The sequence below is a fragment of the Patella vulgata genome, chromosome 4 (assembly GCF_932274485.2).
Source record: "Patella vulgata chromosome 4, xgPatVulg1.2, whole genome shotgun sequence".
In the NCBI taxonomy this organism is placed as follows: Eukaryota; Metazoa; Mollusca; class Gastropoda; family Patellidae; genus Patella; species Patella vulgata.
This window is the reverse complement of record NC_065882.2, coordinates 85,959,063-85,983,324: the sequence shown is the minus strand read 5'-3', so window position 1 is coordinate 85,983,324 and position 24,262 is coordinate 85,959,063. Positions and strand designations below refer to the sequence as shown.

Below are 24,262 nucleotides of genomic sequence, written 5' to 3'. Positions count from 1 at the left end.
CCTCGCACATTATCAGTTCAAGTAACAGCACCTTGTCGTCGTCCAGTTTTTACGAATAGCCAAGGTCGTGTGTGCACTTACAAAAAAAACCTTGACAGTTGGAATTCAAAATATGAGTAGGCTGTAGCCCATAAAATTATTTTTTGCAGGTATGTCTGGATCGGAAGTGCTGAGTCGATTAGGTAAAGGGTACAGAATGCCGAGACCAAGCGGTCCAGTCGGTTGTACAGATGCTTATTATGAAATTATGAAGAAATGTTGGAACAAGAGACCTGAAGAAAGACCAACATTTGAGTCATTACACAATCTTTTTGATGACTACTTCATCGCCACGGAACCTGACTACAAGGAATCAGACGCCATCTAAAACACAAATATATTATTCTAAACATTGGTAATCGTAAAGCAGTAATTGTCACCATGAAATTATTGATGATTTAAATGATAACGTAATTAACGCTATCTGCAATTACTTTCATTTTAACATGTCAGATGTGGCTCGAAGTTAAGCAATAGTAAAAAAAAGCAGTCATTAATTTTTTGCTTTGCAATATTGGAAAACCCATTAGGTTTGATATGTGATAGATTTATCCAACAATCATATTAAATATAAATGTATGGTTTAAACTAAAATGCCGAAAGAAAGAAAGAATAAGGTTTTAATTCTTACATAATATATAATATTTGTGCATTCCATTTTGTTGCTTATACTGATATTCAGCAGACTTCCATCTATTGTTTAGCAACCTTGATAAATGTTGCAACTTTGCAAAAATTTGATCAAGTTTGTGATTTCAAACATTTTAATGTAAATTAATTAGGCGTGGATATGACGGCAGATGGCAATTAGTGTGACTTTAAATATAGGGAAATTTGATGCAATATGAAACTTAGTTTCAGAATGAATTTAAAATAGGACAAAATAGCAATCTGATTAGAATACAGACCTATAATTCGTTTTTTTTTTTTTAATACTTTCGATGGCCTCTACTACATGAAGATCTAACCATTTTTAGTGAGACGTCGCGTTAAGGGTCATACGAGTGGCATTTGACTCTATGACGTCAGACTTTTGATTAACCAATCAGCATTAAAGTTTCTAGTGGAATACACACAGTTCTGTGCACCACACGGCAAGAACTCTCTATAACAGACCGTTTCATTGACTAATCACTAACATCAACAAGAACGTGGGTTATATAACAACTCTTCCAGATCCTAGTGTAGTAAAGACAAGTAAAATGAAATTTTGAACTTTAAAACACGAAATGAAATAGGATCTGTGTTTCAATCAGATTGGACAAACTAGATAATTATTATTCTATTGTACCATGAGAGATAATCACAAGGACATTATTCATAAAACTTATATTGAAATATTTTTAGAATGCAGCATTTTCATTGGTTGAGAGGTAAATTTCTGCTGTATATACTAGCTAATAGCCAATCAAACGTCTTAATATATTTTAGTTTTACTTTTTTTTATGAATAAAGCCCCTGAAATAGAATAATGTAACATACTTTAATGTTTTAATTTAAAATGATGGTTTGTGACAATCCTGAAGTTTTGATTTATATTAAGAGGGTATAATGCCGTCAGTGTACGAAAAATTCATTCCAGAATTAATTCTAAAAATAATTATTGTTTATTTTTATAAAATTGATTTTTCATGTCTTCCATTTATTAGCTATTTTTTTTTTCTATAAGTTTATTATTTAATATTTATATAGTTGAACATTCCGAACAATTTACAGACAATTTGCAAAATATTCTGATAATTTTATTCATTGACCAGGTTATGTAAATAGCTGCATCACTTTACTGCGACAGTCTACCAACAAGTGTTCGTTGACAACATCTACTGAAGAATATCGTTAGCGTTTAGAAATATATATTAAAATATGGAAGTTTTTGTGTAAGCTAGCTAGAAAATTGAAATCACTCATAGAAGAATATTTGAATTAAGGCAAATTTTAGAATATGAAAGTTTTTGTGCAAGCAACCTAGAAAATTGAAATCACTCATAGAAGAATGTTTGAAATAAGGCAAGCAATAAAACCCATTATTTTTTTTATCTTTTGGCCTTAAAATTCTACTATGCAAACTAAGCTAAAGATATATTCATGTATTTACCAAACTGGGCCTTAAAGAGAGTTATGCTCGCTCGTATAAAGCAGACATTTTATACTATAAATCTAACAAACTTGTGTGCATGTAGCTTTGTGTGTGGGTGCATTTATCTTTGTGTGTATCTTATATGCATGTATTTTATAATATAGGTCAACTAAACTCATGTGTGCAGGTGCATGTATCTTTGTGTAATGGAGCTCAGACATATACTTATTTGGTGTTCATTCTTTAACTGTACCGATATGCTACAGTCTTCCTTTATTTAAAATGTTGGCCAATGCAAATAGTTTTTCACTGGAAAACTAAGTCTACACAATGGACGAGGAAGTTGTCTCGATTGTCAAGATCCGTTGTTAAATAGATTAGGATAATGAAGCCTGGTTGAGCGAGACTTTTGAAACCTGCACATGTGATAAAAACAACTTAAAAAGCAATGTTGGATTTTAAAAGAAAATGATATATTTGCCAATTTCTCAACTGACACAAGTGAATTTTAGGATTTAGGACTGTGTGTATGGATGCCATCTATTTTAAGGCTTTATTTTAATATGTTTTATTTAAACATATCACTTTAAATGAATTCAATTATCACTTTAAACATATGTAATGAAAGCCTTATATTAGTGCTAATTATAGAAATTGTCATTCATATGTTCATCTTCTCATCATTTCACATGTCTCCCGATTATACACCCTGATGATTGAAGCGGTTTCTTAATATCACACAAGTCTTTCGATAACTTCAGCAATTCAATTGGAATTCATAAATTGACATTTTAAGATTGAGGAAGTGAAAACATTGTGTTCAATATATAAACATAAAAGATACATTATGTAAGAATATTTATTATCGTAACCATGGTAACAATGACATTGAGGCTACATCGTCTTCAAATGGCCATAACTCTTCTCAGAGTGAAGTAATTTCACTGAAAGTTTCAATATATTCTTTTTTCATTATCTATTTTTGAACTTTTTTAGCAAGAACTGTCAGCTCTTTGTCTAAATCATAAATAATGTAACTTTAAGACAGCATTATTTCTTACCTTCGATCATTATGTTAATTTTTATAAATTATATTTTTGGGCCAGGAACTAGGGCCCTAGAAACCACTTAGCATGTTGTTCTTCTTGGAGGGAGACACTCTTCAAAAGAAAACCACTAAGCTCCTGCCAATTTAACGATGATCAACATGGAACTTAACTTACTTGTTCCTCTGACAATTGTGCATTGATTAACAGACTAAATTCAAAGATAGCTGCTACGATGTTTAGCTTGGTTCCTAGTCCTAGTAAATTTAGATCAGTCAACATGCTTAGCTTATGATATTTTTTTTTCTTATAAACAATATTTTTTTATTGAGATCTGTATCTGATTAGGGATGGGGAAATAGGCGTAGCCTATATTAAACCCCTCTAGCTTATGATTGAACCCTCTCCATGTTACAATTTATTGAAAGAATTTAAATGTTTTATTTCTTCTAGCCGAGTAATTAATCAAAGTAGTGCATTATTTTATTTATATAGCTTGTGGACTTATTACATGTACACTGTGACATCACTATAACAATCTTCACTATAACGGATGGGTTCAGTATAAGACCACAAAGAGTGTTATAGTGACGTCCTTTTAAACAAGGGTTAAACAGTTTCACTCAAACTCTGATGTAGTCCCTGGTGAAAAATTGTTTTGTCAATTGAATTGGAGATACACTGGTTACATGTCTAAGGAATACTATTAATGCTTTTTGACTGAGCGACGTTTTGACTAATAAACCGGAACCACCTTAGTATTTAGTCTGGCAATATACAGGTCACAATTCTATGGAATAAAATTACTGCTTATTTACTGAACAGCATTTCAACTAGCCTTCTCTTGTCTTTATAATTGCTTGATGAAAGATTTGAGAATCCTAATGGAACAGTTGTCACTCAGTTATAAACATTTATCATCTTCGATAGAATTGTAAGCTGTGTATTTGATAATGATTAGAAAAGCTCAGTCATAAACAATAATTCTTTTCTATTGAATTGTGACCTCTGTATAACGTTGTGGATGTGCTACGATCGTCGATGTGGCCAGTGGAACCAAACGTCAGTGTTACAGTGAAACCTGGGTATACTATTACTATGTGTATTACCTGCTGATATATTTGTAAATATATATATATATATAAATCCCGTTATTGTATTATAGTCATATTTTATATCAATTGTAAATAGTTTTTAGCAATCATAATAATATAATAACATAATAACCATTTCATTGTTTAATTATTTCGTTCTTCGTTAAACAGTTATTACAGAAAACATTCCTTTCTACATATTTAATACAACATTTTCGCTAAAATATTAAATTAATTAAGACTAAATTCACGCTAAATAGGTACTCCGATTGAATATTTAATATTTAATTACGAAAACAAAATCAATATATATATATATATATATATATATTCTATCGCTAGATAATCTCCAGGCCTGGATTCGATCAGGTTTAAACTAGGCCCCTCAGATTCAAACTAGGCCTATCAGGTTTCTCTGCTACCAGTAAAAGATAGTGACGTAACCGTGCAGCATAGATCGATGAAAATTCAATTTAACATAACTCTGTAAATACTGAACAGAACTGAATGATTTTTAGGCAAATATTACTATTAGATATTAAACTTGGACTATATTGTAGTTAGCAATTTGTACTCTTACAGTAATAATTGACACATTGAGCCTTTAAAATCAAAATGTCCATCCTACCATACTACTTTATCATTGGTAGATGTTTCAAACAATAAGAAAAACTTGCTTCGTTAAAAGTGTCTATTATAGTTTGATTTAGAATATTATGTCAATTTTAGTCTTGCCTTCTTTTTTCTCTCCCTTGAGTTTTATAATGAGTTCGTCCGTCTGTCTGGAACACAACAACAATGCTTCTAATTAAGATACAATATTCAAACTTGGTGTAGGCGTTCATCAGGTGACTGGAACACAATAACTAAGCTTTTAATTGAGGTAGAATATTCAAACTTGGTGTAGGGGTTCATCAGGTGAATGGAACACAATAACTAAGCTTATAATTGAGGTAGAATATTCAAACTTAATGTAGATGTTCATTAGGTGAATGTATAGACTAACTTCAATAATGAGCATTTTCTTCTTAGGTTAAGTAAAGATTATGAGCCATTTGATTTATGGATGATTGGAACACTGTAACTTTTTATTCTAATTGAAACCTTAATTTCATTACATCAGTGCCTTGATAAAGATCGATAAGAGCGTTTTATGCTCAGATAAAATAGGGTGATTGATCGATGCTTTATTTAAAGATAAAGGGGCCAGTAATTAATATGTTTCATCTATTTATTTTGGAATTGAAACAGGGGGACATCAGCCTAACTTTTGGCTGGTTTTGATAATTTTCTTTTATTTTATATTTCATACCAGAAACATTTATTTTATTATTAAATACAATTTTTAATTCAGCCTCTTTAAAATAAATTTCATGATATGATTGGATCCGATGTATATATTTATAGATTGGGAAAAACCCACATTGATTAATGATAGATATAAATATTTTTATTGTTGGTAATTGCATGAATAAGGAAGCTGGCTTTCTTCATATATTGGTAATTCACATGCATTTCATGCTATGTAAATATATATATATTTCTTCAGTTGTATTTCCTGTAATATCTCAATATTCAACAAAATAAAGAAATTATGAAAATATTTCTGAAATAATATCTTTTAATTATTTGTGGCTTTCCTTGCCAGCGGTGGAATACCATGACCATAGATGCCTTTGTTGAATATTATTTGATTTTCTCTTTGTAAATTGTAAATCAGTTTCTCTAGGAATGTGTATGTAATTGTGCTATGTTATGCTGCTATGTTTTGCTTACATCCTATTTTACAGTTCTCTTTTTTTGCTGATTAAAGATTGTTAACGTAAATAACTGTAACTTTCACTTTTTCACATTATTGTGAAGTTGTACACCATTTTGAATGGTCCCTGGGGGAAGGGGGAATACTTTCAGATCTATCCCCCATCCCCCAGAAATGTAACTTTCACTTTTTCACGTTATTGTGAAGTTGTACACCATTTTGGATGGTCCCTGGCATGTGGGGGAATACTTTCAGATCTATCCCCCGTCCCCCAGAACACTTTGGCTTCTCTAAAGTTTATAATCTATTTTGATGTTCTATTTCAAATAGAGATTAATTTCTTCTAATTATTTGTGAATTTTTAATAAACCCTTTTCTGTACATTAATTTGACATATGTAAATATTATAATATAGCATTCCATGTATTTTATGAACAATAGCAATTAGTAAATATAATAATAACAACAGTATAAATTATTTATTCCAGTCAGCAAATAAAATGCAGTATTTTTGTATAAAATTTAAACAAAGAACATATCAGTAGGCTATTGACTTAAAGGACAATATTGCTGTCGGCCATTATTACAGGAGGTGACGCAAAAAATGACAAACACGAGTTATCGTTCTATATAACTGACTGAAGTAACAAGTGATAACAGATAATTTCTGCTCATTTCCTGTACTTCAGATGTTCGTTACACATCTACCTTAGCAATGATCTCTGTGTTAAAATTATATTTGGAACTTGTTTAACCAGTTTTATCACATATGTAATAATGGCTGACACCAATATTGTCCTTTAATTTTAAACCATTCCAAAGACGTGATATATGGATTTTTATAGAAATTGTCCATTAGATTACGAAACTTAATGTTTTTAGATATCACATTATAGAAAGGGAACAAAGCTTGGATATCACTCAAATTAGGGATCAACATCTGACAATTCAAAACAAGAATTGGCTGTCACTAGAGAAGAGAAAATGAGAAAAATAGAAAAGGCCTGTGCATTCCTATGTTTTTTATTCATTCTATACGGTCATAAAAAAAACCATGGTAATACACGTTTTCTTTTATCTAGTAACAGTCAGTTCTTTTTATGACTTGTCAAATATTCTCTCGCAGGGTTGAAACCGTGTTGAATTTATATACAGGGTCACACAACATGAGTTTAATTATAATTAGTAAGCGCTAACATTAGCCTTATACTTTAGTGAAACTTTTGAATAGAAACATCAAATGAGCTTTATAGGGAATGATTTGGGATTGTGTTGATAATGGGATAGAAATAGGATTTTGATCTGAACGTTGGTTCGATAAAATCTCAATATGATCACAATGCTTATTCCTTTATTTATGCTGTCTGTATATTTATGAGACGACATTCACTGTAACCCAGGTATCATTTAATCTTGTGTATTTAGCACAAATTTATTTCACATTTATTCAATATCAAATCTGTCAAAAATCGTTTAAAATCATCTAATTTGTACTTATGTCCAGTTTAAAACTGACCATTCAATTTTAATAATGAGTGTCCAGTTTACAAGTATTTAATTTCTCGATCACTGTTACAAAATAAACAACACGATTGATGTATAATGATTAAGTTTTGAACAGTATAGTCAGGAAATTAAATACTTGTAAATTGGACACTCATTATCAAAATTAATCAGTCAGCTTTAAACTGGACACAAGTAAAAATTAGATGATTTTGGGTGATTTTTATGAATTTTTAAACAAAGATTTGATATTAAATGAATGTGAAAGAAATGAGTGCTAAATACTCAAGATTAAATGATATCCAGGCTACAATGATGTGTGCTGAATATTTATGAGAGGACATATATTATGCTGACCGTATATTGCAGCACCTGTAAATAAATAACCTTTTTCATCCGCTTGGATCGCAATCTGTTTGCTTCAATAGTTCAAATCAGTCGGAATGCAGTCAAAGTGTAATTTAAGAATTTTTAAATCCATTCCCTTTCTTTAAAAGACAGTTGATATAGCTCCATATATGGTATAGATATAGCTCCATATATGGCATAGATAAAGCTCCATATATGGTATAGACTAGACATAGCAATATCAAAATTTTGTTTTAGTTTCATATATAGTTCATTATGTCATTCCACTATGATACATTTTGTGAATAAACTTTTTTTTTTACAATTATATGTAAAGACTTTTTTTTTCTGTGACTGTTTCATTTTTTGCTGCAGTAACATTTGTAAAACTTGCTCAGTGACATCAGATCACCACATAGAGCACAAAGGGGGTATGGAGAGGAATTTAAGTCATAATTCTAACCTAGGAATGGATATGCTTACTTCTACACATGTAACTTCTTACTTACACATGTTTAAATTAGCATTTGTATATAGCAAATTTATCATGTGAAAGTAAGAAGCAATCTGATTTAAACACAGATCCTATTTCGTTTCGTTTTTTTATAGTTCAAAATTTCGTTTTACTTGTCTTTACTGCACTAAATCTGGAAGAATTGTTATATAACAGGCATTCTGCTTGATGTAAGGAATTGGCCAATGAAACGGTCTGTTACGGCGAGTTCTTAGCGTACTGTGCACGGAACTGTGGGTAAACCATTAGAAATGTCAACGCTGTTTGATTAATCAATGTCAGACGTCATAGGGTCAAAAGCTGCTCGTATGATGACCCCTGACGTGACCCCCCACATTGAGTAATTAGTTACATGCATATTAGCATACGCATTCCTAGGTTATTAGGAGTTAGAATTATGACTTAAATTCCGCTCCATACAGGGGTGCTCACTGGACTGTAAGATTTGTTCTATTAATAAATATGTCATATGTCATAAATATGTCAGTGTTGATGTAAGGACACCAATGATATTTTTAGCCAGGGGACCCTTGTAAGCTCAATCTACCCCTGCGTAATATTTCATTAAGTTTGCGCTACATCTAGATTGACCTCGAATATCTCGGAAACGCCCCAACGGCGGACTGATTACCACTCGGCATCATATTCTACGAAAAATTTTACTCCAGAAAAGTTGGGTCTGGTTTTGTGCCCATTTGATGGACACCCCCGCGCACTGAGCCTCCATTCTAATGTATGTTCATTCGTATTTTATTACAACTGTCTTCCTTTTGGCAAATGCACGTTTCATCATAAGGTCTGTCATTGAGTCAACTAGCGTGGTTTCGATTCCCAGGTTGTACATGGCAAGGAGTAGGGTCACCTGTCCAACCTCATGGGTTTTCTCCGTGTCCTTTGTTTTCCTCCCATTGCTAAAGACCCCTATACGCGTAGGCGAATTATTGAAATAAAATTGAACCATATGTTAGTTCCGAAATGACTTAATTTGTGTCCACTGAGCGTCTCTCTCTCTCTCTCTCTCTCTCCCTCTCTCTCTCTCTCTCTCATCCTTCTTTATGACAGAGCAACAGCTATATGTATAATTGAAATTGAGGACATTACATCTGTTAAAATGTGATGCTTGTTTGGCACAATGCTAGTTATATTCTGACTGATATAATCTCTGGTACCAGTACTACCAAGGAGCCATAGTGACTCACTGAGTAATGTGCTGGCTCAGACAGTGTTGCCAGATGGGGGGTCTGGAAGGGGTACAACTTACCCTGTACACTTAAACATACATTATGTAAGAGCTAAATCTGCCTATTGCAGGTCTGTCTTTAGGCCTGAAATGTTATATAAACTTTTAATTTGACATTTATTAACAAAACAAGACCATAATCAACTATCAATGACATTGGATACTCGAGATTTTAACTAGATTAGAACGGTTCGCCATTTAAAAACTGAATTTAAAAATGGGAAAACGAGGCTAAGTCTCGAATATACCAGTGCCCATGTTAACACAATGCACACATCTTGTCAAAACTACAAATAGTGATAACTTTGCTAAGAATGAAGTAATTTGAATGACATTTTTTAATATTTTCATTTTATATTATGTATTTTTGAGCTGTTAAAGAAAGAAAAGTAGTTAAGAATTCTACAATAGCCTTTGAACAGAGGTGGGAAGAGCTGTATTTTACCGTATTTTCATATTGCAACTATATAGGGCCGGATAGGAACTGTCAGTGGACATCGTCCGCTCAGATACAGTTCCTAAAGGAACTAAAAAAACATATGCTACGTCGACGGAAAATGGTCTCAGAGCGCGTCAAGATCGCCAGAAGCGTGGTGGAAACGCCCGATATCGTGCTGCATGTAGTCTCGATGGTCGCCAATGATCGCCGAGTCTTGAGCAGATTCAACACAAATTTTTAAACGCCAAGTTTCTGCGATCTGACCTGGAAAGCTGTGAGAACGCAGTGGGATCTCCAAGGTCGCAAGACAAGTGCGGTAACATCTCCATGAACGTAGTACAAGCGCAGTACACGCGTGGCAAAGACGCTACCAAAAATTGTGACATTTGCAACCGCGACTTCATGGCGTCTTCACCAGACACCTTGTGGTCTGCCACGACCCCAACACGCGTTCGGGGTCCTTATGGCATTGTCATGCGATGATTGCACTACGTCCTATGGCGATCTTATGGACATCCTCGGTATCCCCAGTGTTCTCATTCCGTTCTACTCCACTATACACTGGGTTAATCCATAGGGTTTCCACGATTTCAAATTATCTGCCCTGGCCTTGATTATAGCTAAAGTCTACGAACCAATCAAAAACCAGTTTACAAACCAGTCGTTTGACCTTCGTTTTTATAAGGGTAGATAACCATCATCATGTCCATTTACAGAATAAAGGATATTAACACGGTTGCTTCTATATTTTGTGTGTATTCCTGAAGCCATAGCGGACGAGAGACCCCAGATTAATATTGAAAAAATATAAATACTGAGCATAATAAGGCCCGGATTCCATGTGCGCGTTTCCGCCGGCGAAAATAAGTCGGTTTAATGCAAATGTAATGGAACCGTTTCCATTTTACCGGCGAAAACGCGTAAATGGAAAAGGCGTTTATGCCTTTAATGATTTAACCAGTTTAACCGGATGCTATATTAAAGTACCAATGCGCCATTTTATGCAACATGAATCACTACAATATTGTGAAAGATGAATCTCTAATGTTAATATCAGTCCAAACATGTTTCCATTCCGTTTAGTACAATATTTACAAAGTTATGATAAATTGAAATTTATCGATCGATGTTGTTCGCGCCACCATCTTTTATCAGTAGCCAACCTCGTGGGTTTTCTCCGGGTCCTCCGGTTTCCTCAAACTGTTAAAGACCCCTACGCGCAAGCGAATTATTGAAATAAATTTGAACCATGTGTTAGTACCGAAATGACCTAGTTTGTGTCGATTGGAGTCTCTCTCTCTCTCACTCTCTCTCGCTCTCTCTCACGCTCTCTCCCTCTCTCTCTCTCTCGGTAGCGGAGAAACCTGGTTAGCAAAGTTTAAATCCGATTAAATGAAAACCAATCGATTATCTGCCCTTGGTATTTTAATGTTGTTGGTTTTTTTTAATTAAATGTTAAATAATCCTAGTTAACGTGTATTAAGCCGTGAGCATATTGATAATTTAGGTGACATGCAAATGGCGCATCGTCACTTTAAATTAGGGTATGAAATTCTCCGTGAATGGGTTGTACTAGGTAATGCCCGACTGTAAAAATAATCTGCCTTATAAAGCCGGTGTATTTATCTAGAGACGCTCACCGTTTAACAGACAGTCACAAGGACAGGATGAGTTCGAGATTATTATTTCGTGGACTGTTAATTTTGGTAATTTGTGCCATTCAAGGCATAGAAAGTCAAAATGGAAGATTTTGTAGTGAGATTGCCTGGACTAGAGGTTGTTCCAGTGTCAGTGACAGTGGCATAAGTCGACGGAAGAGAGATGCAGACAGTGACCTCAATAAAGAGCTTTCGGAAGAAGCCAACAAAAATCCCCCATTTGCCTTGGCGTGGGAAAAGGCGGAAAACGATGTCAAATTACCCGATCTAATGAAAATCTATACAGTACTGAAACGAAGCGAGATAAAACTAATTATGGCCTATACTTACAGCATAAGACCATATTTCTATGAATCTCTCAACGAAGATTGTCGAGATAATGGACTTAATGGAGGACAGTATCCAAATACTAAGAGGATTTTACGCGATGCCCTGATCAAATTAGGAGATTCTCAAAAACTAAAATCACCACTACCAGAAATGCTTTACCGATATCAAAATGCGTCGCTTTTGGATGACTTTATTAGTTTGAAGAACCAGAACAACACCGCTGAGTTGTTGCAGTTTACATCGACTAGCAGGTCAAGGAACGCTTTTTACTGTGGCCCAGACCAGGACGTCATGTTGGTTATCTTCAAAAACCCACAATCTGGTGCTGACATAGCAGAGTTTTCTGATTATTCTGAAAAAGAAGTTCTGTTACCGTTACTGAATGGGATCTTTTATGTAGAGAGTGTCGACGAATCACAAAAGGAAGCAGTTGTCGTTGGACCTACATCTTCAGCCAACAGTAAACCATCCGGACAAACTGGTGTACATTTCATCTACGTGTTATTTGCCATTTGTTTGGTCATCACACTCCAGAAACAGATAAACCTTTAATATAAACACTATAAAGCCACAGTTTGAGAACTGAATTTATTATTATTATTAAATTTAAATCTGTTAAAGGGTGAATAGCTCTATTCATTGGAAACTTAACATAGACGAAAATAGTTCAAAAAGCACACATTAATGTAATATGGGAGTATATAAAGTGATTTACATATATCCAATTTGTATTTTTTAATTGTAAATTCTAATCAGTTATGAACGGCAGTCATTTCCGACTGTTTTTTTGTATTTTGTGAATCAACCATTTTTAATTACTTGCGCATTGTCTTCTGGGATATGTTTCTTCGGTCATTACAAATGGCGTTCGAAACCTTTATATCCATAGAATACAGCACGAGTCGTGTAGTGATTTAAAAATGTTCATTGTGTCTTAAAAAGTGGATATTAGGATGACATATTTTAACGGTATAAGGTTATAACATGAACAGACTATTGATTGAAATTCACCGATATTGAATTGTAATTCGAGTCAATATGACGGACAATATTGAGTCAGATGTTTAGATCCTTTAATGTACGAGTTAGATAAAGAGCTGGTCGTTCAAATATAAATAACACAAAATGAATATATTGAACATTTCATTAATATTACGTTCTATTAAAATAAGCAGCATATATTTATAGCTAAGATCACTGTGACAATATAATATGAAATGAAATGAATGGCGTTTAAAACTGATCTGCTCCGACTGAGCCAATGAATTCAGGCATACGCCATGAAGTTTTCTATGACGGGCATTTTGCCCGGACAGCGCTACAGCCTTGTCAGTTTCCGAAAAATACCTGTGTGTGACAATCACTGATGTGATTTTTGGTTGATGGACATGGTGGTGGTTTCCAGGCGAAATATCTTTTTTTTTTTTTATTGTGCGAGCTATGTGTGAAGATTTACACCCATTTTTTAGCAAAGAATGTTTCCACAATATACGAATTAGGGCAATGATTATTTATTTCTGAAAACATAATGACTGGCGTGAGCTCAGCATTACCGTAATATAGGATATTAAAATCGGTGAATACATGACTCATTTCCTGATTCTATTGATCACCGACTAAGATCGTTTGTTTGTCAATAAATAACACCCAATGTATTGAAATAAAAAATAGATCGACAAGGAAAGATATGTTATAGATATGCAAATTCATAATATCCCCATAATAATTACAATTTAGACTAGGCACAGGGTTAACTATTTGTAAAGCCCATAGACATCGAGGCAAGAATAAACGGGTAATACAATGTATATTTAAAGGAGAGAGAGAGAGAAATAGGGTTTAACGTCCACTCAACACAAACTAGGTCATTTCGGGACTAACATATAGTTTAATTTTATTTCAATAATTCGCTTGCGCGTAGGAGTCTTTAGCAGTGGGAGGAAACCGGAGAACCCGGAGAAAACCCACGAGGTTGGACAGGCGACCCTACTCCTTGCCACGTACAACCGGGGATTCGAAACCACGCCCGTTGACTCAATGACAGACTTTATGATACAGCGCACGCACGCTAACCATTCAGCCATCCAACCCCCCATATTTAAAGGAGCTAAGGAGCTAAATTGACACAAATGGGTCGCAACGTTTATAATAATGTAATATGAATGTATATAAACTGATTTACATTCAATCGTTTCTGTTTTTACTCTAATTTCAAATCAGTTATGTTCGGCGAAATACGCCAGAAGTCTCAATCGAATTGTAATCTTTAGCGTCTGGTTATTTCAGTCTACACCGATAGTATTTATGGCGCATGCTCTCCAGATAAGAATATGACGACACTGTTTGACATGACTTGTGGAATATGTCTAGTCTCCTACTTCGAGTCCCTTGTAACAAATGGCACTGAAAAGTATTATGGTACACGATTCGTGTACCAATGGTAAAATGTTTATTTTGTCATAAATATTGAATATCAGAAGCCCATCTTTTCCCGGTAAGATCACATCAATGTTGATTTGAATTGACAAATAATTCGTGTTTTCAATGTCGAAGACTGGACTATTTTAAATGATGAACTAGTTGTATTATATATGAAATGTCCCTTTAAATGATAAACTAGTTGTATTATATATGGAATGTCACTTTAGATGTTGAACTCAGAATACATGGGGTTTGTGGATTTGTATTAAGAAGAAAGAGTAATCATTGGCTCAATAACCCCTAAATTTAGTCATCTCAGGGTGTAGTTTAAGGAAGGATTAAGTGCATGGATATGCTATTTATATTACGATGTATTGAATGCTATAGAAATGATTATTATTCATTGATTTCAAACACAATGCATGTCACGTCTTGTGTACTCGTAACACGTGCTCCAATCTTCACAAGGGCTAAATCTATTTGTTAAGGCCAGCTCAATTTTTGTCAAGGTCGCTGAGATGTAAATAAGGTTAGGAGAGAGAGGGAGAGAAATGGGGTTTAACGTCCACTCGACACAAACTAGGTCATTTCGGGACTAACATATGGTTTAATTTTATTTCAATAATTCGCTTGCGCGTAGGGGTCTTTAGCAGTGGGAGGAAACCGGAGGACCCGGAGAAAACCCACGCGGTTGGACAAGCGACCCTACTCCTTGCAACGTACAACCGGGGATTCGAAACCACAAAAGTTGACTCAATGACAGGCCGCATGATACAGCACGCACGTGCTAACCATTCGGCCATCCAACCCCCCAATAAGGTTAGGACACGTGATTGTAGGTTAGGATTAGGGTCAGCATTGGGGCTAGACCCAGGGTTAGGGTTTGAGTTGGGATTATCGCTAGCCCTGTTTATATCTCGTGATCTATGACGAAAAACTGAGGTGGCCTTATTAATTAGCACTAACCCTTGACAAGAGACAACAACTAACATTATGGCGGTAAAGAGCACACGCATTGTTCTCGCAAATACAAGTAGGTTACAATTGACTAACATAATATTCACAAAAATACACTCAAATACACGACACGTCTAGCTTGAAAAAAACATATAAACAGTGAACAAAACTTGAAAAGAAAGTTTCCCACTTAAACATTCATAACATGTACAATGTACATACATACAATAAGATCTTTAAATAAAAGAAAATATGCACATTGCACTATCATTACATCAAATACATGAAAATACAATATTATATCTGTTCAATAGGTCTATTAGGCACTGTTTTATTTCTTGTTAATCTGATTCAAATACAAATCTATATATCGTTTTGTATTTTTATACTTCGATGGTCTACACTACCACATGAAGATCTGACCGGTTGTACTGGAGGGTCGCGTCAGGGGTCATACGAGCGGCTTTTGACCCTATGACATCAAACATTGATTAATCAATCGGCGTTGACGTTTCTAGTACTCAACCCACAGTTCCGTGCATCGCACGCCAAAAACTCGCCGTAACAGACCGTTTCATTGGCTAATCCATCACTTCAACCAGAACGCCGATAATAAAACAACTCTTCCAGATCCTAGTGTACTAAAGGCAAGTAAAACGAAATTTTGAACTATAAAAAACGAATGGAAATATGATCTGTATTTTAATCAGTTTTATTTCTTGTAGAATGTCTTAAAAGTCTTTATATTCATGGCACTGTCTAATATCAGTATTTTGTTCAGTTAATCTATTTTCAGCTAGGCGCTATATCTTTACAATAGATTCGTTCAAAGGGTCAATCTCTAATATAATTTTAGAAAATAAAACTGCTTAATTTTTTCTTAAAAGCCCTTAAAATCCTCTACCTTAGGGCCGAGCAACAAACTCAATATACATGATACGTTTTCAAACAACTTAAACCCGCCCGGCCCAAGCTGTATTATACGATGTCTGGATAAAACCAGACTTTTATTTAATAAAAATAAAGTGTAGGTGAAGTTTACCTTTGTTATCAAGTACTGCACGTGTGTCAGGTACTGTATTGACCTCTGAAGAACGCCAATAGATTATCAGGTCACCAAACTAAAAAATTGACCCGAAATCTTAACAGGGTTACGTGTCCGGATAAGCGATTTTGACGTTCACGTCCAAACGACTCAATATTTTGAGGTGAAATTTTGAGACAAGGTAAATACACCACCCCTCTATATTTTGGCGTTTAAATTTCATACTTATTTGAACTTTTATTTCTGAGACTCTGGTAAAATCGGGATGGCCCCTTTAAGTCATTTGTTTCTTGATTTTACAACATTTCCATTTCTATGCGCATTAACATTAGCTTGTTGTAAATCCCTGATACCAAAGTTTTGTAATAAATCTGATTTCTGTAGAATATTTAGTTGGTTATTCCTCTCTCTCTCTCTCTCTCTCTCTCTGTCATGGTTAGGATTCAGATGTTCCACATCTTGGAAGTTGATCTATATGACGTTTTCATACCCTGCCATCAAAAAAATTATTGTGTATGACTAAAATCTTTAACCATAACGGGTTCGCCTGGGTAAAACTCACGAAGTTCAATTTTATTATGGGGGTTGGAACTAAGAGACGAGAATTAACATGAAAGTCAATATTGTCAATGGGAGAAAACAGTGGTGATCTGTGCCCAACTAGTTAAAGGGAGTTAATAAATCTATTTTAGCGTTATCTCCCCTCACCAGTGAACACGTGTTGCAATGTTTTGATTCGAAAAACGATTACTTATCACAAGAATTATTCAGATATTAGGTTTGTTTGTTTGTTTATATTTTGGGAATGTTATTGGGGAAGATATTTTGTACCCAAGGCTGATTGTAGTCAGCATTATCACTCTTTTGTCTACAGAATAGTAAAAAAATATACATAAATACAACACCAAAAAAAACGTCACCGAGCGGAACGTGGCTTGGAACTTATTGTTAGGCGAATTAAGTACTAGGCATAATGATAATCTTTAAGCGGAAGGGGGTGGTTTAAACCAGTTAGAGGAATTTTGCTTGGGTGTAATATGTATCTCCACTTCGAATTCCATATTAGATTATATGCTGAGGAGGAGGTCAAGTAGCTACAATATTTCAAGCTAAACTGTGGCTGGATTAAGACGGATTTAGACAACACTGGTATAGTATTAGTGGAAACATTTCTAGGGTGGAGGAGACGAAATTTAGAAGCGTCAATGCTGATTGGAGAAGGAATGGGCAGAGCATTGGTCATTGGACGAAGGGGGGGGGGGGGAGGCAGAGGGAGCAACAGGCATCCAATTAGGGCACATAATTTAATTAATATGTCTGTTTTACATTGATTTTGAACACAATTTGGAATAAAATAAGGTTATTTGATCTGTTTTTCCATACCTGTAATTAAAATATCCCTTGGGCCTATACACGTGAGTTCTGGGGCCATACAATCAAACCCCTGACATAACCTATCACCAAACCTCTAAACACTCTTGTAACCCAAACCATAATTTTGAGAGCCTACTGTTACAGAAAATAATCAGATTTATAATAACATTTTTATGACAAAAAGCTAAATATTAATAAAAGATTGTTTACAACCTTTTTCAGGCATCAACAAATCATGACAGAGAAAAGCAAAAAAAGTAAAAAGAAAAGAAAATTTGAAGATGAAGAAAAAATTTCGAATAAAGCACAGAAGTCGAAAAATAAAAGTTCTAATAATGGCACCATAAACAATGAATCTGAAAGCGAATTCGAGGGAATTAAAAAAAGGAAAAACAAGGAAAAGAATAAAAAAGATTTGCATGGAATACCAGATGAAGAACATTCAATACATGATGTAAAAAAGAAACACAAAAAACATAAAAAAAATAAAACAAAAATTGAATTGGAAACCAGTGATGTGGACATAACTGTGAAAAAGAAATCATTCGAAAATGAAAAACTTACTTCCGTGAAACACAAAAAACATAAAAATAAAACAAAAATTGACTTGGAAACCAGTGATATAGTGACTGTGAAAAAGAAGAAAATAAAAGAAATAGAAAATGAAGAACTTACTAACATGCTCGATGCAAACGATATCCCAAAGTGTAAGAAAAAGAAGCGAAAACATTTTAGCGGGGAAGTTCATTCTGCCGAAGAAACTCTTTCCTCGTCGAAAAAACTGAAAAAATCTAAAGGTTCTATAGACAGAGAACAAAATGGAAAAGCCAAAAACAATACAGGAAAAATTAATTGTTCAGGTGATGATGAAGACAAAATAAGCACCAAAAAAATAAAAAATAAAAATAAATCTGATGAGAAAAATGAAAGTGATAAACAATTAAATTCTGGAGAATCTAAAAAGAAAAAAAAGAAAGAGAGATCACCGCCATCATCAGAAGAAGAGGATAAGTCAGAAATAGAAATCACAAAAACGGAAAAGAGGAAAAAGAAAAAATGTAAAAAGTCTAAAATTAAAGAGGATATTGTAGCTGTTAAGACTCAGACAGAAAATGAATCGAAAAAATCTAAAAATATACAAGAACCTGTGAAATTAGGACAATGGAGTTCCGTTTCCTTTGATGATCAAAAACGGCAGGACAAATTTCAGCGTCTTTTGGGTGGGTTTAAAAAAGATTCTGGTAAACCTAAAAGTGGATTGTATGGAGGCTTAACGTCACGTGTCAGTGGAAATAACGCGTTAGATAAGGCGGGACAGGATGAACTTAATAAAAATTTACAAGCGCAGTATGATAGTGCGCTGTCTATAAAACTGGGAGCAACAAAAGGTCTTGGTTTGGGTTTCCAGCCTCTTCCTGGATCGGGTAAAAAGTTTTATATTGATACAGGAAAATCTTCCTCTTTAAAATTTGATGATTGAGTTTAAAAATTATAAAACAATGAAATTTATCAAAATTATAAAATTGTTTTTTCTTTATTTTTGTAAACATGAAGAAGTAAACAAAAGGTGGTAGCAGTACTGATATTCCGGTCAGGAAATGAAATGAAAAGGTGTTTAATGTCCTACAGTTCTGCCCCAACCAGGCTATTATGGAGACGGAACATATGCAGTGTGCTATGAAGGAAATTTTGCCTAGATAGCGGCGCTACAGGTTTCTCCTATTTTCAAATTTGAACTGTCTTATGTGTACACCATCTTGCACACAAGACCTCTGGTTATTGTCCCATCCAGATGACTAGACAAGTGTTTCTTGGTAGTATTTGTATTTAGGCCTGGCAATGAAATAATGTTTAATTAAGGTTATGCACCGACTGGGCTAATGAAGACCCGTATATACAACATAATATAGAGTAGTGTGCTATGAGGGCTGTGATACGGGCTACTCTTATATCCAATTCCAAATGTATGTGGTTTCCCTTTGTCAGTGATGCAGGACGGAGGGCCTGACAAGGACAGCTGTCTAGTCGTTTAGATGGGACAAAAAACCGAGGTCGCTTGTACATATTGGCGTGCGCGTAAAAGATTACTTGGTAGTTGGAATGCGATATAAGAATAGGACGTAGCGCCGCGCCGCTGTCCGAGCAAAATTTCCCTCATAGCACAGTTTAGGGGCAGAACAGTAGGACATTAAACCCCATTTTATTTCATTTCATTTCCAAATGTATGTTAACCCTCTTATTTCAAATAAAAATGAAAATCGGACAATTTGTCTGTGATGTCAGCCTCAGTAGCAGTGGATGTTTAACAACAAGAACAACAATAAACCTGGAAAATTCTGAGATTCTTCCATGGCCAAGGCTGGGATCAAGAGAGAGAGAGAGAGAGAGAGAGAGATGGTGTTAAACGTCCACTTGACACAAACCAGATCATTTTGGTACTAACATATGGTTTAATTTTATTTCAATAATTCGCTTGCGCGTAGGGATCTTTAGCAGTTAAAGGAAACCGAAGGACCCGGACAAAACGGATTTAGAGTCGACTGCCTGCGAGCGCCGCAGGCGTGAAACACGCCGGGGGGGGGGGTCTGGGAAAATTTTGAAAATCGAGAGCTTGAAACCGGCATCTGTGGACTGTTCTGGTGCAGTTTACATAGGGATTTATTTTGTCGCGAGCAGCTTTTTTCGCATGAAAACTAAGCACTAGGAAGACAACACACCACTTTCGTAACGATAATACAGAACTGTAAGTCAATTCGAGCTCCGGTTCCCCATCCATATTTCAATACTTAAAATCGCAGATAACACCGAAAATATGTGAAAATAAGTCAAAAACAAACTTTTTCAAAGTGAAAGTGAAATGACGATCAAGGTCGCAGCGGAGCGGACTGGATACCAAGCCTACTGAAAAACCTGACTAGTATGCTGATGCGGCTGGCGCTCACTCGACTCATCCGAGGTAGTCGCGAGTGAGTGCCAGGTGATCTGATCTGATCTGTGCAACTGACCACACCACAAGAACACAAGTAGAAACACCCAATTAGAGGTCAGGAGGCATCGCTGACTACACTTTTTAGAGCACTACACCATTTTTCAGAGCAGTTTTCTTATTTTCAAAGCACGGATTTTTCATTTCGAGGCACGTTCGTGCTCCAAGGCACGTTATTTTAGGCCCTGGAGATTGGACAGCCGAGCCTAAACCTTGTCACGCACAACCAGGGATTCGAAACCACGCCAGCTGACTTAATGACAGACTTTATGATACAACACGTACATGCTAACCATTCGGCCATCCAACCTCCCTCACTGGGATCAAACCTCAAACCTTCTTGCTAGTGAGGCAGCGCTTTTACCCACTACGCGACAGTGGGTCCCTCCAGAGAAATAACAATTTTAGTTGTGCCTGAATTACCAAACATTTTCAATTGCTTACTGGTTACAACCTCTAGCTTCCCCACCCTTTAACCAATTCCTAGATCTGCACTTAATATCTATCTTAAAACTCTAAATATCTACGGTGTAAACATCAATGTTGTGAAGTGGTATCAGATGTTTTTAGAAAGTATTAGCATACATGTCCTCAAGCAAGTTGATTGACTTCTTAATTAACAAGTAATAATTAACCCGTCGCAATTTAGCTGAAAGTAGATTGATTTATGATACCATAGTGGCCGGTTCATTGTTTTACCAATCGGCTTGATTGAACTTCAAGCGGCTAAAGGCGACAAAAAACAGCGATTAAGATCCCTAACGACACTAATGAATGAATAAAATGAAATAAAGTAGACAAGCACATCCATTGAAGTACCACCGCTACCATATACAAAACAAACTGATGATTACAAGCAACTCTGATCAGAGAGAGAGAGGGGTTACACATAGGCATAGTCTGTTTCCTAATCTAATTTCAAATATCTACTGAAAACTAATATGGGTTATTCCATGTCAAGTGGACCAAATTGTTAGAAAGTTGTAAAGTGCCCCCCTCAGAAAATTACGAAAAAATGTATGTTATAATACATGCCAAGTTGTGTAAAACTGCAAAGTTATATATGATTATGACTCTAGCATTAATATTGGCTGAGATATGACCCTTTGAATAGGGGTAACCTTTCGCCATGAAAGCCATATTAAAAGCCATATCTTTGTCTTTACAAAGTGGGTCACTTAAGCACTGGTCCACTTGACATGAAATGACCAATATTGATTATAAAAACAAAATAAACAAAAAAAGTAAAAAGTATACTAGGCCTACAGTATGCTAAATTACAGACGTGACGTCATCCTTTGATGTTGGGGTACCATTATTTCAAAAATTGTCATTGTGCTGCACCAATATATGAGTAGTAGCATTCATCAACAAGTGCGTGTTGTTTTTGGTCAATATCCCGCAAAGTATTGCAAAAAGTGACCAGCAAGGATAATAATGTTATAGATATGCATATTAAAATTCAAATGATGTCATAATTAATTGATCCAACATTCCAACCGTCGATCCGGATTAAAATTGGAAATTCAGTAGCCTTTGGACTGTTGAATTATGTTGTGGCGCGAAAACTTGCACCGTTCTTTTATTCTGGTGTTGGGCGAACAATGCCGTGTGTTACACCCAACGCTTACTCCGGTTTCAAGTTAGAAGTTCGTCACGTGTTTAAGCGGATGAATTATGTTTTGGCGGGAAAAATTACATCATTCTTTTCTCTCAATGATTGTTGGGGGGGGGGGGAGGGAGGGGGGGAGGGTGGCCGAATGGTTAGCACGTGCATGCTGTATCATACGGCCTGTCATTGAGTCAACTGGCGTGGTTTCGAATCCCCGCTGGTACGTGGCAAGGAGTAGGGCCGCCTGTCCAACCTCATGGGTTTTCTCCGGGTCCTCCGGTTTCCTCCCACTGCTAAAGAACCCTACGCGCAAGCGAATTATTGAAATAAAATTAAACCATATGATAGTCCGGAAATGACCTAGTTTGTGTCGAGTTGACGTTAAACCCCATTTCTCTCTCTCTATCAATGATTGTTTTTGGTCTGACACAAATTCTATGAGAGATAAACGTGGGTGGAATGTCGACGGTTGACAAAACGTGTCTCGACGATTGGGTGGTGGGATTGATTAACCTTTGGTAGGAAAATCTTTGTCTACAACCCCACAAGATTTTGTTATAGAAATTTCATTTCATTTTATGACGGTGGCTAAGTGGGTAAGACGCTGGCTCGCTAGCCTGGAGGTCGGGTGTTCGATCCCTGCATTGGCCGAGAAAGTTCATCCAGATTTTCCGGCGTGGTTCTCCCTTGTCAGTGATGCAGGACGGAGGACCTGACAAGGACAGCTGTCTAGTCGTTCGGATGTGACGAAAAACCGAAGTCCCGTGTATGCATTGGCGTGCACGTAAAAGTTGGAATTCGATATAAGAGTAGGACGTAGTGCCGCTGTCCGAGCAAAATTTCCCTCATAGTACACTGTATGGCGTATGCCCCTCTTCATTAGCCCAGTTCGGAGCCAAATAGTAGGACGTTAAACCCCCATTTCATTTCATAAACTATTTTTAAAACACGTTATATTTTTACTACTGCATCTGTTTTGTATCCATTTAAATATAGAATCTTCTGGTAGCGTTTTACTTCTTATGGACCAGTGCATGGTTCCCAACATTTTGTTGGTTGCCACCTCATTCTAGAAACTATCATCGCATCGCGACGCCTCGAAGAACAAATCCCTCTTTCATTATGAACCATCTAGGGTCGCCTGTCCAACCTCAAGGGTTTTCTCCGGGTCCTCTGGTTTACACCCACTGCTAAAGGCACCTACGCTCAAGCGAATTATTCAAATAAAATTGAACGATATGTTAGTCCCAAAATGACCTAGCTTGTGTCGAGTGGACGTTAAACTACTCTCTCTCTCTCTCTCTCTCTCTTAAGAACCATAATCATTTTATTCACACGACACAGATCAATAAATTATTGTTATGAAAGACGGAGGAAAGAAATAGCGGGGGAAGATGATTGGCAATGTGGCAAGAGGTAGGTGTACATAGTTCAGAGATTTTTTTATGCTTTTCATGAAAACATATCATTTTTAAAAAAAAGTTCCAGAGTATTCCGCCACGACCCCACGAAAAGTGCTCCGTGACCACCACTAGGATCGCGACCATGAGGTTGGGAACATTACAGGCCTACGTTTATCTTATGTTCGACGCATAGTTCAATTTTAAATTATATATTTATATATTCTATACTAAGAACTATTTTATTGTAAGGGCGCTATATAATATAATAATATGCTTTTGGGTAGGCTGTATAAATTTGCTTCAATTTTTTTATTTGCTGCATTAGCTTGATAGCTTTGAAACGAAATAATATCGCCTAAATATATTTTTCTTTTTAACAAGGCAGACCAAAGCTTGTAGTTTATAAGATTTAAAACC

General features: G+C 35.6%; 2 protein-coding genes across 3 annotated transcripts in view; both read left to right on the top strand.

The window, feature by feature from the left end:
• The window catches only part of LOC126817258 (tyrosine-protein kinase SRK2), a 42,363-nt gene extending 34,169 nt beyond the window's left edge, over nucleotides 1–8,194 (top strand). For both annotated transcript variants that reach the window (XM_050544067.2, XM_050544068.2), the window contains exon 11: nucleotides 150–8,194. In XM_050544067.2, coding sequence (XP_050400024.1) covers nucleotides 150–367 — 218 coding nt within the window. In that variant the 3' untranslated portion in view covers nucleotides 368–8,194. The remainder of the gene's footprint in view (nucleotides 1–149) is intronic.
• An 8,977-nt stretch (nucleotides 8,195–17,171) lies between these two features.
• On the top strand, nucleotides 17,172–20,110 carry LOC126817263 (lysine-rich nucleolar protein 1). The gene is made up of 2 exons (XM_050544077.1): nucleotides 17,172–17,248; nucleotides 18,067–20,110. The coding sequence occupies exon 2, from the start codon at nucleotides 18,080–18,082 to the stop codon at nucleotides 19,322–19,324; it is 1,245 nt and encodes a 414-aa protein (XP_050400034.1). The 5' UTR covers nucleotides 17,172–17,248; nucleotides 18,067–18,079; the 3' UTR covers nucleotides 19,325–20,110.
• Nucleotides 20,111–24,262: the final 4,152 nt, after the last annotated feature.

Coding starts and splice junctions, on each gene's coding strand:
- LOC126817263 (XM_050544077.1), top strand. CDS start 18,080: ATGACAGAGAAAAGCAAAAAAAGTAAAAAGAAAAGAAAATTTGAAGAT.